The sequence below is a fragment of the Pelophylax lessonae genome (assembly GCF_965119305.1).
Source record: "Pelophylax lessonae genome assembly, chromosome: 4".
In the NCBI taxonomy this organism is placed as follows: domain Eukaryota; kingdom Metazoa; phylum Chordata; class Amphibia; order Anura; family Ranidae; genus Pelophylax; species Pelophylax lessonae.
In genome coordinates, this window is record NC_138771.1 from 407,108,135 (window position 1) to 407,125,779 (window position 17,645).

The window sequence follows — 17,645 nt, forward strand, 5'->3', positions numbered from 1 at the left end:
TTATTTGTATATACTGAATTTATTTCTGTAAATATATTAGGCAAGCACATAGTAAGTCACATAGTTGAATAGAACATTCACATTTTCTAAATACATATTTTGCAAACTTATCCTGTAAATAATGTGAATGCCCAACATTTTCTTTATCCCAGTAAATTTAAAACATACTCTTCTACTTGGTATGTATTATAATGTGTTAGGTGAATGCAAGCATCATGTATATATCTGTAAATTTTATTGCTGTTGTGAACTGAACACACACACACACAGAAAATCCATACACAGGCAAATTCTTATAGCTGGGTTGGCTGCCCCACACCATTCAGGGGCTGGCAAGGCATGTGCTGATTGAAGAGTACCCCACAGCTGAATAATTTATAATAGACACCCTGTATCTTTATTAACTGCCGTATTTTCCTTAAAACGTGAAGTTTTTTTTGGCCCAGTAAAACTGCTTCATAAGGACTCTAGTAAATATGGCGTTGTTATCAATTGCCTTTAAAAGCAGTTTGGGGCCATGCTAAATGGAAGTTCCTCTGGTTTATGAAATCCTTTCATATGAGCTGAGGCTTGCAGATACAGGACAGCTGTTGTTCTAAGGGGAGGTAATTGCAGGAAAGGATGGGGAAACACTTTAAAATCAGCAGCCTGTAGACTTGCACAGAGCATGGCAGAGTATTGTAAGATTACTGACACACACACACATACACACATACACACACACACCTTCAACTTGTTCGCACAATTTTTACAAGTCAAGTGAATATTTTCTTGTATAGAGAAAGGTTGTTCTACATTTGTGGTTTTAATAAAGAGTTCCTTTTATTAAATAAAGGGTATGTCATCAATATATTGCCAACCTTTTGCTTTTTTTTGTACATGTAACTGTTTATGCAGAAATGTGCAAATAATATAAAGCTAAGTATAAAAATAATAAAACAAAGTTAAACAGCTGGTTACACAATGATATTTTACAATGAACTATTATACTATACTTTATTATACTATACAATATATATATATATATATATATATATATATATATATATATATATATATATATTTTTTTTATGCCTATTGTACCTCCTCCCCTGAAAAAAAGTTTGGAGCAAGTGTTTTCATACCCTTAGGTTAGTCTATGTATTTAAGTGACATTCCAGTTTAAGCCTTTAGTATTCTGGATGAGTTCAAACTAGAAAACTAGTTAAGATGAGTCACTTCTGCAGAGACCACCTACCAGAATTACCATTGTTTTTTACCCACATTGAAATAAAATCCTAATAACTCCATGAAAATGATCGGCAATAGGTGCACGTACTGATCCTTAATTTATGCTGTAAATACATGATAATTATGTCTTATTCTGGTAATTTTGGGAATGAAAATATTTGTATGTGTTTAAATGCCCTGAAAGCTATGTGTGTGCATTTGTGTGCGTGTGTGGGCCAGGTGAGAAGTTGCTATAGACTAAATGCCTTTGACTGATGTGTTGTTTTAGAAGATTCCGAATTTTCAGTAGAGAAACAACACAGGGTAAGCATGTATTCATTTATATTCTTTTAGCTTTATCTGTCATAGTTAGCTTTGCACATTAAAGAGTTGTTTTGGTAAAGGATTTAGGTGGGCTATGGACTTTAGAAGGTGGTTGAAAGTGTAAGCAGGGCCTTACTGCTAGAATTATTTTTTCAGACTCTCACATAAACATGACTGCTCAGATTGCCGAATTGTGCATGTTTATGTGATGGTCTGACAACAAACAAAATCTTCAGTCCTTTTTATGTTTATTGCAACCTAATGTGAAGTTCTGTTAAGGATACATAATTCTAGAAAGGGTTGTGATGAACAGAAAGAAGGTCAACTTGTCTCTTACACAACACTGCCAAAGCCTCTCCACACGTCTGTACTTGTAAGTATTAACTAAATAGGCATGGCCAACCAATTTCTGGCTGTGCAACCAGTCACTAGGCCCAAGCATTGTCACATTGGTGGGGGAGGGATGGCACTAAACCTATGCAGATACCACATTTCAGAAAGTTGGTATAAGATATGTTGGAGTATTGTGGAAGGTGGGACATATCTAATAAAAGTAGGCTGAGTCACCCTCTGGGGCCTTCAGTTAGTCACTATCTTTACTTTTACTCTAGCTCCAATACATATATTGATTGTTATATTGATATATTTGTTTTAAGCTTACCCAAATGGGCTGGTTTAGGCCTATAGAAGTTGGAGGGGGTGCACTGACAAAAAAATAGCTCTTGGTTAAACCTGACCAACTTCATTTTAGGTGTATGCCCTCCTGCATATCCTTCAGACCCCAAATTAGGGCTTTGGAATCCAAAATTAGAGTGGCTTGATTCTCAAGGCTGGAAGCTGGCTTGCTGGTCATCAGTCTCAGAGGATACAGCAGGGATTCCTTACCCTGTTTCTATATAACCAAAACTAAAGTGCACCTGCATGCAATGCACATGCATGGTTGGCTCCTCTGATATATATGCACGTGAATTCACATAAGTCAAGCACACATGACCATTGACCTGACAGACTGCTACATGCCCTTTCCTCATAGGAACAGGTGAGCAAGATTTTGGAACTGAAAAAATAATTTTTACAGCATATAAATAATATGATGATAATGCTTTTTATGTTACCATAAATCATTTAACCTTTGCATGTACTAATTACAACAAATTATAAAAAATGTTATATAGAGATCAATAATTATTTTAGCTAACTTGTATTATAACTTTTCTTATACTATTAATACCTGTGAAATAAAACTGTGTTCATTTATGATATTGAAAATTTTAGATTTTTCTGATTGTATATATCTGAATATTTTGAAGCTGAGCTAGTTATTCTATAATGTAATGCATAATTGTATTTACCTAACTATACTTAATTGCTTGAACTAGAAGGACTTGTGTCTTTTACTTCTAACTATGTAACTAAAAACTGTAAAAATGAGCAAAGCCCATACTGGATGGAGTACTAGTTGTGATCATCATATACATATAATAATATACCTGAATTGCTTCTAGCCAACTTATTTGATATTTATTTATCAATCACTGTGCATGCACCAACCTAGCCTGTATCGAATGCCTGCTTCTAAAACTTGTGCACATGCTTCCCAGTCTTGGACTCAGGCAAGCTTTTACTGTTGATGTGTGCAAATGGTAAGGAAGGCATGCAAACATGAATTTGTGCATACCCATGCACAAATTATAAAGCATTGCTCCACTGAAAAAACAAAAAAAAAAAAAACAAAAAAAAAAAAAAAACACAGAGGGCATAAAACACTGACAAAATTAAAGGCATGCAGTGAAAAAACCTTTTGTAGTGTGGTAATTTTATTTGTTAATATGGATGCAAAGCCAAAATATTTTATTTTAGATTTAGTTAGAATGTAAAAGTGTTAGAACTTCTGTAAGGTTTCCATCATTGTCTGTGTTACTGCTAAGAAGCTTCACCCTTACTGTTGGTCCAGGGGGCTATTTTTTTTTTTTTATATATATATTTAAAGAGAAAGTGATGAACATTTCATAATATTTGAGGTCTCACAGGAACAGGTTAAGGGCAATTTTCTAGTGGGAATAAATGTTTTGGTGACAATTGTCTAAGAGTGGTCACCAACTTGCTTTGGAGTAATCCCCTCATACTGTCTGTGGGACAGGAAGAAAAGGAAAAAGTTCCCAATCGGACTTAAACAAAACAAAAAACAAAACAAAATTAAAAAATCTGACAAGGGTCTCAGTCCTTACTGTTCTATCCAAAACAAAACAAAACAAAAAAAATATTGGCTTTACATAATACCTGTAATTATAGCATTCAGTATGATATATATATATATATATATATATATATATATATATATATATATATATATATATATATATATATATATATATATATATATATATATATATATATATTTTTTTTTTTTGCATTTATATTTTAATGTAAATTGTTCAAGCTGACCAAGCCATCCAGTAAAATTGATGCTGAGGAGGGTTAGGACACTACCAGGTATGCTTCAAAAGTTTCAGATACATTGTTTTTAAAAGAAGATTTAAACCATGTTGATAACAAATGGCCACTGAAGTGTTATAACTTGATCCAACTGTTGCTACTTTTTTTTTGGACAGCCTGGCTGACATGTAACTATGAAGAAAAATATAATTAAATGTATGGATTAAATATTTTTGTTACAAATAATAACCTCCTACAGTTATCAGTTTACAATGTCTATCCTGATAGGGACCTTTTAAATAAATTATATTTGGGGGTCTATCAATGCATTCACCCAAGTGTCATAAACATTTCACACAATTTCTTATTGAATCCAATGTAGAAATATGTGAACCTTGGGTAAAAGTTGGGTGAACATTGGGTGAAAAAATTGTAAATTAACATCTTCAAATTTATTTTACAGTTTGTGTTCTTTGCATACTTTGTCCTGTTTTTTTTTTTTATTATATAAATAATATATATAATGATAAATAAAGGAAATAAAAAGATTAACTTATTTATTTATAGTTACACATTAAGTTTTATTTCAAATTCTAGAAACATATTTTAGCATATTTCTAATTTGTGCAATTTTATGTGCTAAAAATTCTTTTAAAAAAAGACACTTACCTTTTTCTTAAGAATGATCTATAGAGAGTAGTATCTCAGATATCTTCCATTGGTTTTGGCCTTTGAGAGGTGCATATATATGTGTAGGGTTGTACCACCTTCAATTTGATGGCATTAGAAAGCAAACACTGCTCACCCTAGTCATCAGTGAGCTCAACTTTAGTAAATCAGGCCCATTGCTGACAAACTGCTATGTAAACCCACTTAGTGGACAAGTCATATAAAACCCACTGAAACCCAAATGAAAAGTGAGCCATCCTGAGAGGTCAACTCCTACTCAGACCCTCATTAGCTATTTAAATAAATATTTGTTAAACTGTATCCACCCATTAAACTGAAAAGGGGGGTCAAAATTCTACTTAGGGTCAGGTTTAATGGCAACTGTGATCTAAACAGTGTCAGGAAATCCATAGAATAAATCCATTGTTTAATGTATAGCAACAGTAGGCTTAAGGTTATAGTAATAATGTTACTCCTCCACTAGCATAAACACTTTCTTAGCTCTTCAAAATGACTTTTCAGTAGCAGCAAACTGGACATTTCATGCTTGCTAAATAAATGCTACAACAAATGGATGGAATTTCAGGCAGCGTATGTGTATAACCCCCTTTAGTATGGATAGAAATAAATAGGGTGACAAATATTTTTGTCCTTTTAAGCATCAAGCTCCTCTATTTTTAGCAATGTAGTGATAATTCTAAGCCCTGGAAAGCAATATTATTGCTGCCTAAATGCTAGTAGCTAGGAAAAGAGGTAAAGTGCATCTAAAAATGGAAATGGTGTATATTGAGTGATTATGTATACGATTCTTTGGATGATGCATTCATATATTTTCCTGGCTTATTATATGCTTTTCTTACAGAAAAAAAACAAAAACAAAAACAAAAAAAAAACAATAACTTTTGTAGACCATTTACCCAACTCACTTTTGTTGCAGGTTTATATTGTTTGATTCCAGGATAAGTTAGTAATAATTCTAAGTGGTAATAATTCTAAGGACATATGCACAGTATGAATAATAATAATAATAATAGTAATAATAATAATAATAATACAAATAATAATTATTATACTTTAGCCATCACAATGTCTGTTGTTCATTGCAGACTTAAAAATGAATAGGCAAAATCTCTGTATAAAATAATAGTAAATAAATAATAACATGTTAAAAAATATAATATTACAGAGATAATAATATATCCAAAAAATATCCTACTTACCTAAATCAACATAGGAGGAAGCAGTCTTAGTTAGACTTAGTTCCATAGCAGAATCTGTAAAAACAGGCAAATATAGGTTGTATATTAGATACCACCAAAAAAATAGATTAGTTAGGTATATATCTTTGTCTCAGTAGGAGGATATATATATATATATATATATATATATATATATATATATATAATTTTTCCTAAATGTCTGCTTTTTTTCTGATTTGGGGGTGCATTGCTCAAATATGTCAGAGCTAATACTTGCATTATGTACATACTGTATTACCTAAACCGTTTATAGGCAGGTTTTCTGTTTCATTAAAACAATAAAATAGAGGGAAAAAATAGTCGCACATTGTAAAGCCATAATTCGGCATCAGATTCGGGGTTACAAATGAGCCTTTAATCTGCGGCTAATTGTCCAGTAGCCCTGGATTAAGTGTCTTACAAGCCTATATTCAGGAAGTGTGAGTACATTGTTCCAAATTTTTTTCTTTTTTTGGTATTTTAGGAAGATGGAGGGGTGGGGGGTTGTTTAATATCTTAAGGCTAACTCACTAATTTTAAATACACTGACCATTATTTTGACAGATCATTAACTTCTTCCATAATTATTAAGGATAGAAAAATGACACCTAATACAGGACCGCTAGCAATTATACCTTTAACAGTTTTGTGGTTTAGGTTCTAGGAGATACTGATCTATTTCATCCAGGCATGAGAAATGCCTCTAATCAGCCCACAGCCCCTTCTGCACTTGTGTTTTTACAGACATAATTACTCCCCTCTTTTGGAATCCCCATTCAAAATTTTCCTCCCTTTTTATGAATGTTTTATAAGTAAAAAAAAAAGTTGCACGCTTTTGGTCTTAACTGCTTGGGCGTCACGTGATCCATATTTTACTGCCGCGGCAATGAACTTTATCAAACCTAACAAGCTGCACAGATCGCAACTGCCAAAGATTAGAAAGGCAAATCTTTCACGTGCCCCAAGTATTACATTTATTAGCCATTTGAAAAAAAATAAAAAATGTGTGTCTTGTCAGATCTATCAGGCTTTGCAAGAAATTGAGTTTTTCTCAAAGTCTTGATATTGTGCAAAAACACACATAAATAGTGGCTGCCTAATTGGGAGATCTAGTCCAAGAGCAAACTGTTTTTGCTTAAATCCTTAAAGTTTGTAAAGTGAGCTAACCCCCTTTGGAATTATATTTTCTAGCATATTTGTCAGGTTTGACGAAGTGCAGGGGCACCAAAGAATTTATACAAGGTATAAAGATGTCAAGGTCTCAGATTCAAGGCTGGGGAAAGAAGTCAAAGCCTGCAAATGAAGAGGCTGTCTACACAGTTCAGGCTCCTTTTCAAAGACTTGCTGCTCATAACAGTGCACTTTATTTCATTTCTTGCTGATACAGGTAACTCTCACACAGACCTACCAAACATACCCCTATCACAATACAATAGAATGATCAATATTTGGCTTTCCCCTAGGCTTCCACTGGGAAACATCTACTTATAGATATCGAATATTGCATATACCTAAACCTCATCATACTTACTAAGATGTCACCCCCCACCCCTTCCCAATCAGTAGAAGCAGATCTGACACTAGACATCCAGCCTTGAGGCTGCCATGAACCTATTAAAATGGGCATCTGCGTTATGAGGTCACCCAAGGCACATTTAATCCGGATGACTATCCAAATAATAACACATTTTTTAAGTGGTTAAGGATAACACAGGCAATTGTAGCTGTCAACTGTGCAGCTTACAGAATACTGGAAGCAGGGCCTCAGCAAATTGGGGGCTAATCAGTAGGAAGAAAGGGGAACAATACAGGAAGTGCTGACATGAAAACAGATGTCTGTATGACAAAAATCAAATAAAAATTATATATATATATATATATATCTTATGCTCATCAAATTTGGATACAGTTCCAAGTACATATGCATACAGTAAATTATTATTAGTTTAATACAGGAAGTGCTGACATGGAATTAGATGTCTGTATTCAAAAGAATACAGCCAAAACAGTGGGGTACATGTAGTCCATACAATCCAAAAAGAATGATGGGTGCTGGACAAACACAGGTTAAGATCTGTAAGGAATACATACTCCAAATAATATCCGCACTTCAATTTGCTGCTGCAATCTTCAGAGCCATTTATACATCAGGTTCACAAGGTAAGTACAACACATCAAAATACTACAGGCCAATTAAGTACTAAAATAAGTGCTGACATGAAATCGGATGTCTATGAATATATATATATATATATATATATATATATATATATATATATATATATATATATATATATATATATATATATATATATATATATATATATATATATATATATATATATATATATATATATATATATATATATATATATATATATATATATATATATACACACTCAAATGTAGCTCCAAGTACATGCTTAACAGAGAATTATTAATACTTTAATACTACAGGAAGTGCTGACATTATATTATAGCATTTAAATATGCTATAATACAATACTCTAATGTATTAGAGCATATAAAAATATATGCTTAAATGTTAATATAGGTACACATAAATACATTTGCCTAGCAGTAAATTAACAATACTTTATTTCTACAGGAAGTGTTCCCTCTCTCCCTCTCTAGATATATATATATATATACATGATATATACATATATATATATATATATATATATATATATATATATATATGCTGTATCTCTCTCATTATATATATATATATATATATATATATATATATATATATATATATATATATGCTGTAGCTCTCTATTTCTATATATATATATATATATATATATATGCTTTCAGACTTGGATAGAAATAAATTATACATAATATAATACTATATAGTTATAGTAATAAGTATTAATAATTTACTCCCATGCAGTAGTAGTACTGAATGATAGTTAATTATTAATACCGTATAATATATTTGTACAACTTTTGCAGCTGTTCTGCTCTGACAACTACTATTGCCACTACTCCTACTTCACCCTGGTTTTACACATATGTATATATATATGATCATACAATTTAGTATAATATTTCTTCACTGGCAAAGCTAACATAAAAAATGTATCAATCTCAATGTGGAAATAAATGACATTGTAATAAGTGATTAAGCTATTACACGGTTGAGCAGGCAGGTAAGACAAATTCTCTGTTTCTAAAGATTTCTCTGCTAGACCAAGCTATGACAAGACAGAGGGAAGTTAAAGAGAAAAATATTTTTTTTTTTTTTTTCTAGATCGGTGAAAAGTTTTCAAGTGACCCCAGAATGAAATGCAGGAGGTTTGTAGAATGAGGGACTTACCAGCAGAGAGATCTGTGGTGTGACAGCGCTTTCCAGGCACTAGATCCCCAGCGATTATCAGTCTGGCCGTGCAGATGCTGCACTGAGCTGATCTAGCAGACAGTTTAGAGAGCTTTTCGGTTCTCTCCAGGAGATCTGCGAAGATCAGGGTGACGTCACTGGAGTCCCAGAGAGCCACACACTGTGTGTGCATGTGTGTGCAAGAGAATGTGTGTATGTACAGAAGACAGCAGTCTGATGAAACCTGCCCTACACTCCTTTCCCTCATTTGCATTGTAGGTAATCTTCATTGTTTCCCATGGCAAGCAGAGCAGGTACTTTCTCCTGTCCCCTGTTGCTGTGCTGACAAACGCACACACACCGCACACGTGTGGCTGCTGAACTGACAAACAGCACAGTTTTCATGGATAAAAACACGTTTCCTGTTTAATAAATAGCTGCTATATTTTAACATCTGCTCTGGGTGTATATTCCTACAGCTCTAGATTTCTAGAAGTAGTAAAGTCGTAGAAAAAACTTAGGGATACAACTCTGAAGCCCTCTGCCCTGTACACAGCATTAACTAAATAAATATCCTGAAAAAGTAAAGAGATGGAATATATGACTTTGTAGCTTAAATATACATAGGGGAAAGCACATTGCTACAAATGTGCAAATACAGATATATCTGCAGATCGCTGCATTGTAATAAAACTATTGCTTGTAGTTAATGATCTAATTTACTCTATTTAGTTATTATTTCCTTTTGATTTGTTTATTATAGTTATAGTGCCGACAATTTACCCAGTACCGTACATTAACAGCAGTTCCAGTTTACAATCTATCTATCTATCTATCTATCTATCTATCTATCTATCTATCTATCTATCTATCTATCTATCTATCTATCTATCTATCTATCTATCTATCTATCTATCTATCTATCTATCTATCTATCTATCTATCTATCTATCTATCTATCTATCTATCTATCTATCTATCTATCTATCTATCTATCTATCTATCTATCTATCTATCGTGATGTAACAAAACTTATTGGAGGAAACTTCTTGCCGGTAGATGCATTATACATCGTTATTAATAGAAGTCATATACTTACTTATATTGGAATGAAAACAGATGTCTGCAGGAAAAAATAATTCTACATATAAAAAATACACACACACACATATAATTGTATATCATATGCTCAAACGTGGATACAATTTCAAGTAATAATGCATATCAGTAAATTAATGACACTATATAGTAATAATATTTAGAAAATAACAGCTAGTCAAAATTCTTATTTTTTCCTGTATATACAGTATACAGCCATATCATTGGAAAGTATATATTTATGTGTCTGTTTCACATGCAGCTTTAGGATCACTTTAAACAGATGTGGGAAATCTGATTTGAATGCAATTGATACTGTAAGAAAATAATAGACTTTTGCTGATCAGATCAGAGCAGATGAAGAAATCTGCTTATTAGGCCAATGTGAACTCCACCTTACAAAGGTTTTTTTTTTTTTTTTCCTGTTGTCCATCGCTATGAGCAGCTTTCTAATCTGCATAATTTAGCCTTTAAGTGCTATTGTCAGGAGTCAAATCTAATAGCCACACGCCATATTGATAATATGATAGTTGAAGCCCATAACAAGATGTTGCTTTGGGGATTTGTACTAGATTTCTTTGTGTCCTCTGGCTTAATCTCTACGTTTGTGAAGTTAGCCATACCTTTTATTAAATCACTAAATTGCAGGATACAAGGAGAGACTGCAAATTAAGGTCTAATGGGCTTGGGGTATTTAGAGGAGGCAGAGAATTAGGCTGGTTTGATGGGATTCGCGTGGACCTTGGCTGCAATTTCTCTGGGGAGGCTACAGGGCACTTGGCTGTGTATCTTATCCTCTCTTTTTGTTACATAATTGGGCCAATGGGGTGTGCATTGTATAATAGTGCTAGATTAAGTGGAATCAGCAGTCCAGCATGGTGACCAGTCACTGATATTCTCTTTTATTGCCAGTTTGCAAGTCCTAACGATCATATAACCCAGCTAGAAGTATGTATCTGTCAATTAAATGTAGAAAAAGGTAAAACTGGTTTTCAAAATGCAGAAAAGTAAAACACATGAATACTAGTTAACTGCTTTACAATACATTTATAATACACCAACTGGGGTTGATTTACTAAAACTGGAGCATGCAAAATCTGGTGCAGCTTTGCAAAGAAACCAGTCAGTTTCCATTTTATTTTTTGTCAAATCTTTAGTTGAACAAGCTAAAGTTAGACGCCGATTGGCTACCATGCACAACTGCAGCTTATTTTGCACTCTCCAGTTTTAGTAAATCAACCCCATTGTTTTCACGGTAATGTGTGTGTATGTATGAGTGTGTGTTTTCTTCCAATTTTTATTTAAATTCTTAGGCTAATGGCACACTGCAATTTTTGTCACAAAGATTAATTCCTGCTAAAAATCGCTAATGCCAGCGATTAACAGCGAACTGTAGCTAACTATTTGATCGTTAGAGTCACTGGCGATTTACTACAGCATTGGGTTGTGCTATGTTGCACTTCACTCTCCTTTAGCGATTTGCAACTAAATATAGCGATTGCTATAACATCTCGTAGAATAGCAGTAAGAGCGATTGCCGCTGGCTGTTTTGCTGCGGAGTTGAAACGCTGAACAAATCACTTTAAAAACTTCACTGTTAGTGATCTCGTAGAAAATCATTATGATTTTCACAAATTGGGGGTAGAAAATGGGGTGGGGGTGGGGTGGATTAGCTGCAATAAAATTGCCCATATGTCATCAGCCTTTACTGTAAAGTGGAGAAAACAGAAGTTATTCATATTAGAACAAATATGCATAATACATTACTAATATGAACACACAGTACAGCTATATATGTATAGATATATAGACATATACATACTTAATTGTTTAAAGGAACTTTTGGTTTAGGCAATACATTTGTTCCCTATATTAGGTACATTGCATATTCTTTATTTATATTACAATGGTATAACTGTGAATTACCTATTTAGATGCTAGTAAACTCTTATGTTATGTTTCTACTCTGTTGTAGTATTTGCATACTTACATTTAAAGAAATAGAAATATATGCTATCACTATATACAGTATAGTCATCATATATGCTCCTTTAAGTGCTATGAATATTGTTTTACTATATTGATTTATAATAATTTGGAAAAATTAGATTTACTTATTAGTTTTACCCATTCACCCAGAACATTATAAAGTTACGTTCTGCTACAAATGGTTAACATGCATTTTCAGGTTCAAAATCTCTCTCCCTATCCCTCTCCCTATCTCTCTCCCTCTCCCCCTCCCTCTCCCTCTCACTCTCCCCCCCTCAACCTCTCGCCCTGTCCCTCTCCCCTTCTCCCTCTCCCCCTCCCTCTCCCTCTCACTCTCCCCCTCCCCCCCTCTCCCTCTTGCCCTGTCCCTCTCCCCTTCTCCCTCTCTCCCTCTCCCTTTCTCCCTCTCCCCCTGCTCCCTCTCGCCCTCTCCCTCTCCCCTTCTCCCTCTCCCCCTCCCTCTCCCCCTCCCTCTCCCTCTCTCCCTCTCCCTCTCCCCCTCCCCCTCGCTCTTCCTCTCTCTCTCTCTCTCTCTCTCTCTCTCTCTCTCTCTCTCTCCCTCTGCCCCCCTCTCTCCCTCTCCCCCTCCCCTCCCTCTCCCTCTCTCTCTCTCTCTCTCCCTCCCTCTCCCCCTCTCTCTGCCCCCTCTCTCTCTCCCTCTCCCTCTCACCCCCTCTCTCTTTATATATATAAAAGCTACATTGAGGTAACCTTAAAGAGGGCCTGAGTTGACAAAAATATGTGGACGGCTATTGTTGATCTGAAAATGTGGGCTGCCTGGCACAGACCCTGAGCCAGTAGAATCAAGGCATACTTGTTTTGGGCTGGTTACCCTAAAATATTAAGTTCAAAGGATCAGCATGAAAGCCATAGCTAACATGCACAGCTGCGCCAGATTTTGCACTCTCCAGTTTTAGTAAAAGAACCCCTATATGTCTCTTATCAGATTTCCTTCTGTGTATACTGGGAGTCAGCAGGAGTCATGTTGTGTCTGTGTTTGTGTGCTTTATTGACAGTTGTGACATGAGGAGGAGGAGTGGCTTGTAGCTTTTTAAATTCTTTCACACAGGTGCAATTGTTAGAGGCATATAGGCAGCATTAAGGCTTCATACACATGGGAGCATATAACCATGCAGCTTTAAAAGGCTGCACAGTTTTGGTGTCTGGGATGTCCTGGAGTTGCGTAAAGCTGCCGCTGATCAATTGGTGAAGGTGGCTGCATGCAGGTTTACGCCACTATTTGCATAAAATAGGGCACGCACATGGACATGCTCGTGTGCCACTTTACACTAATAGTGCATTCAGCCACCTTCACCCATTCATGTCTATGCAGGAGCAAATGCGCCCATGTGCATGTAGCCTTACAGTTGTCTTCTCAGGATGGTTTTTTTTTTTTTCTGTTCAGTTTTTGCTACATAGTTGGTTTTAAAGGAACCTGGCAGAGTTCTTTTTTAACATCTGCATGGAAGATTTCCACTCGTTTTCTGAGGATATTTGTGATGAAAGCTGTTAGGGTACAGGGCTGCCTATTGGCACCCATAAGCTGCCTCTTGTCTTCTAAAACTCTTCCTAAAAGACACTTGTGTAGATGGATGACCTCAAGTAAAGGATTTAATGCAGATCTGCTAAAGATTATTTCCAACAGTTTAATGCACTTAACTAAACCACGCGTTTCCCCTGTCATAACTCAAACACAAATATGGAAACTATCAAGCACAAAACACAAAAGGTAAAAGCAAAATCTTTCTGCTTCTTGGTACAGAAACATGTTACGCTATGATACATTGTGATATATACACCAGTAAGTGTTTCTATAATACTTCTTTTCTAGAGCTTTGTGTTAGAGTAGAGTGAGGGATGGAGAGGATTTTAGACCACTCAGAAATTACACCAGTATAACAGATTGTCTGAATGGAGCAGAAGCTCATAAATTAATTCTATACTACTGTTTTAATGTTCACAGCTAAATGAGTTTCCTGTCTGGCTTGCATTGAATGAGAATGCTTAGCAGCTGGCTCAAAGGTGTGTGGATTTATAAGCAACAATGTCATTGTATTCAAATCAATATTTAATGATGCAGCATAGTATTATTTTTTAATGATTCTATTTATGTTACATAGATCTGCACAGCAATGGGTTAATAGTAGACAGTGTGGGCAGGTAACTGTTTTCAGGGATAAAACTTTAATCCAAATGTCAGTCATAAACAAACGGGGGAAAAATTGGATTTGCTAATTACCAAAAGTTGTAGATGTACTCCTACAAATCCGTTATTACTCCAAATAACCCAGAAGAGGTGTAGAGATTTATACTGATTTACTAAGAAAAGTTTCTGCAGTTTAACAGGTTAATAGCAGCCGCCCTACTACCTCAAATAATGACAAAAAAAGGAATAAAAGTCTGAGCTTGCACATACATCCGATTGGAGCAGTAAAGTATCTGGTTACTATATTAATAATAATAATAATTATTATTATAATAATTATTATTAATTATATTAATAATATTGCATTATGGATACTTGTAACTAGAACATTTTATGTAATAGGCTTCTAAAGAGAAGCTTAAACTTTTGACATGCAGGTGAAATATTTTTCCTAGAGCATATTTATTACAACTTCAGTTTAACTTGCCTTTCCTTTCATAGAAAACTCTCATATGTATATATAACGTGTCTTGCAAATTGGGGTCGATTTACTAAAGCAGTATCGAATACTTGACTATCAAAGTGAATATTCACTTAGCAAAAGTAATAAAGTAAACTCATGTTGACTTTATTCACTCAATCAATGAATAAAATAAAATTCTGTATTAATAAATTGTCCGGCAGTTAGTTGACTATTACAAAATATCACAGCTTACATTGCTATGTGAACATTCATTTTGTTTAGCGGACATTTTCTACTCTTTACTCTTTTGGTAAATAGACCTCTTTGAGTACTATATAGTTGAGTACTGCAATGTTACCAAAAAAAAATTAAAAATCTAAGCACAGTTTATATATAAACTAATTACATACAATCCTTTAAAAATCTTGACAAATGTTCTCTTTTTACTAGGCAACAAACACTGTTAAAATTTTCTTCTGTGTTCTTTTTTTAATTTTAAAACACTGGAATGCAAAAATTATTTTTAATGTGACTTTATCTTTAAAATAATCAAACATTAAAAATGTGATATTCGTGCAAGTATTTCAACCTGTGTTGTGGAAACTATAGGCTTTCACAACTTACAAAAACAGTTTTTGAATGATGATGCAGTTGCCTTAACAACTGGCCTCCAACAGTGAATTGTTAAATAATTGCTCATTTTTTTTTTTTTTTTGCATAATTTATTTATTTGGGGACGTGAAGGGCTACTGTAAGCTAGCGATTCAATCAATCCACAATGTGAATTGGCAAAATATGAATTGGCATTAATATAGATCTTTTTTTTTTCCATTCTAAAAGGAATCATATAGTTCATGGATCTTGATTGTCTGGATTCCTGCATTGATTCTCCATAGACCATAGCTCTACATTCAAATTTTCAGGTGAATAAAAAAATTGTAAAATATAGGTTCTCTCCTGACTTGATTAACAGTCATGAAGATGAAAGCTGAAGTGTATTACTGACCCAGGGGTGCAGACCCCACGCCGAGGGGTTGTCCCTTTGGTAAGCGCATCCTCATACATTGATCATACTCGCTTTGTCTGATGCTATAGTGATGTATTCTACCAACCTTATTAGCGTTTGCTGACTTCGACCTATGTGCTGACCTTTTTTTGTACTTCCCCATTTGTATGCGCAATTGTTTGCACCATTACTTGTGCTGTATACATTTATTGAAAACTTTAATAAACATCTTTTCAAAAGAAGATGAAAACTAAAGAAAAAATTGTATAAATGCATGAAGGGTACAAAACATTATCTTCAGTTTTAAATATCCCTGTAAGTACAGTTGGTTCAATCATCAGTCAGTGAAAGCTACATAAAACCACTCAAGTGCTGTCTACAAAAGGTTGATTCTTAAAACTTATAGTGGAAACAAGAAAACTTTTAATATATGCCCCACAGTGGCTAAGAAAGGAGTTACAGAACTCAGTAACTAAGATCAGAGTAAAGGTGCGCCGGTCAACCATTTTAGCAGTTATTAAAACACATCTGGAGTTTGCTTAAAGAATGAGAGTGAGCAAGCTGCAAACTAGGAAAAGGTTTTGTGCTCAGATAAGAGTGAAGCCAGAGCTTTAGGCCAAAGTTCATAAGAGCCCATGTGCCGCAATTCTACAATTTAAAATCCTGATACCTACACTGGAGTAAGGTGGTGGTGCCATTAAATTGTAGAGTTGCATTATATCAACAGGGATTGGATATCTTCTAAAGAAAAAAGACGCCCCCAAAACAACCACCCCCCCAAAAAAAAACAAGAAGATACTTTTGTTCACAAAATACTGGAATATGATGCATATAGGTAAATTCCGTCTATTGCAAAATAAAAGCTTGTGTGAAAATTAATCTTTCAGCACTAAGTCAAAGTAATTTATGGTGGATCAAGAGTAAAAATTATGAATGTCCTGCAATAGCCCAGTCAAAACCTTATCTTTCCCCTCATCCAATTTGCATTACATGCGAGTGTGACCGTCTCTCAATGAGGCCATTTCACACAGGTCAGAGGCAGCCGTGGAGCGGATTGCAAAAGGGTCCTGTGCCTGTTTGGGTATGGTTCAGGTGCGAATTCAGGCAAAAATTCGGACCTGAATCACGCCTAAACCAGTGAACAGACACGTGCCTGACCTCAGGCACGAACCCGCGGCCACATATAAGTGAGCCCGGCGTTAAAGGTTTTTGTAACTGAACCGCCGACCCACACTGTACTTGTGGTCTTCCATCAGTATATGGCTTCCTTGCAGTCATGAACATATATACCAGATTTTCCCAGCCGCCCTCATACAAAGCTAGCCAACAACTTAGCTTGTACAAGTTTTGGAACCTTCTCCTCTTCTGCTATCCAGACCTTGGATCCCAGTGGAGGTTTGGATGTCCCAGACTGCAGGAAGCATCCCACTGCTTGCCATCAATGTAACGGATCACCTGGCACCCCGACTGGGTACCTCCGTTGACGGATGCTCCTAGTGCTTCCCGAGGGCTCCAAGCACTCCACCAGATACCATAACAACCGCAGACCCCACGAACCGCCGCAGCTTGGTTGGGGTCTCGCTGTCTCCTACCCACCCTGGACCTACAACAAGGCTCCAGGTTCCAGTGGGTGAACCACTCTTTCCCCAGAAAGTGAAGCAGGAACAGGAACAAGCTCTTACAAGAGCTTAGTGATCATTCAAGGGAGTATGAAGAGCATAGCAACCCCATGTAGCAGT

At 35.2% G+C, this 17,645-nt stretch overlaps 1 protein-coding gene across 1 annotated transcript in view; it reads right to left on the minus strand.

The window, feature by feature from the left end:
• Positions 1–9,286, minus strand: part of PITX1 (paired like homeodomain 1) — a 34,755-nt gene extending 25,469 nt beyond the window's left edge. Inside the window, exons 1-2 of the mRNA XM_082256513.1 lie at positions 9,205–9,286; positions 5,859–5,912 (exon numbers count right to left, since the gene is read on the minus strand). Coding sequence (XP_082112639.1) covers positions 5,859–5,904 — 46 coding nt within the window. The 5' untranslated portion in view covers positions 5,905–5,912; positions 9,205–9,286. The remainder of the gene's footprint in view (positions 1–5,858; positions 5,913–9,204) is intronic.
• Positions 9,287–17,645: the final 8,359 nt, after the last annotated feature.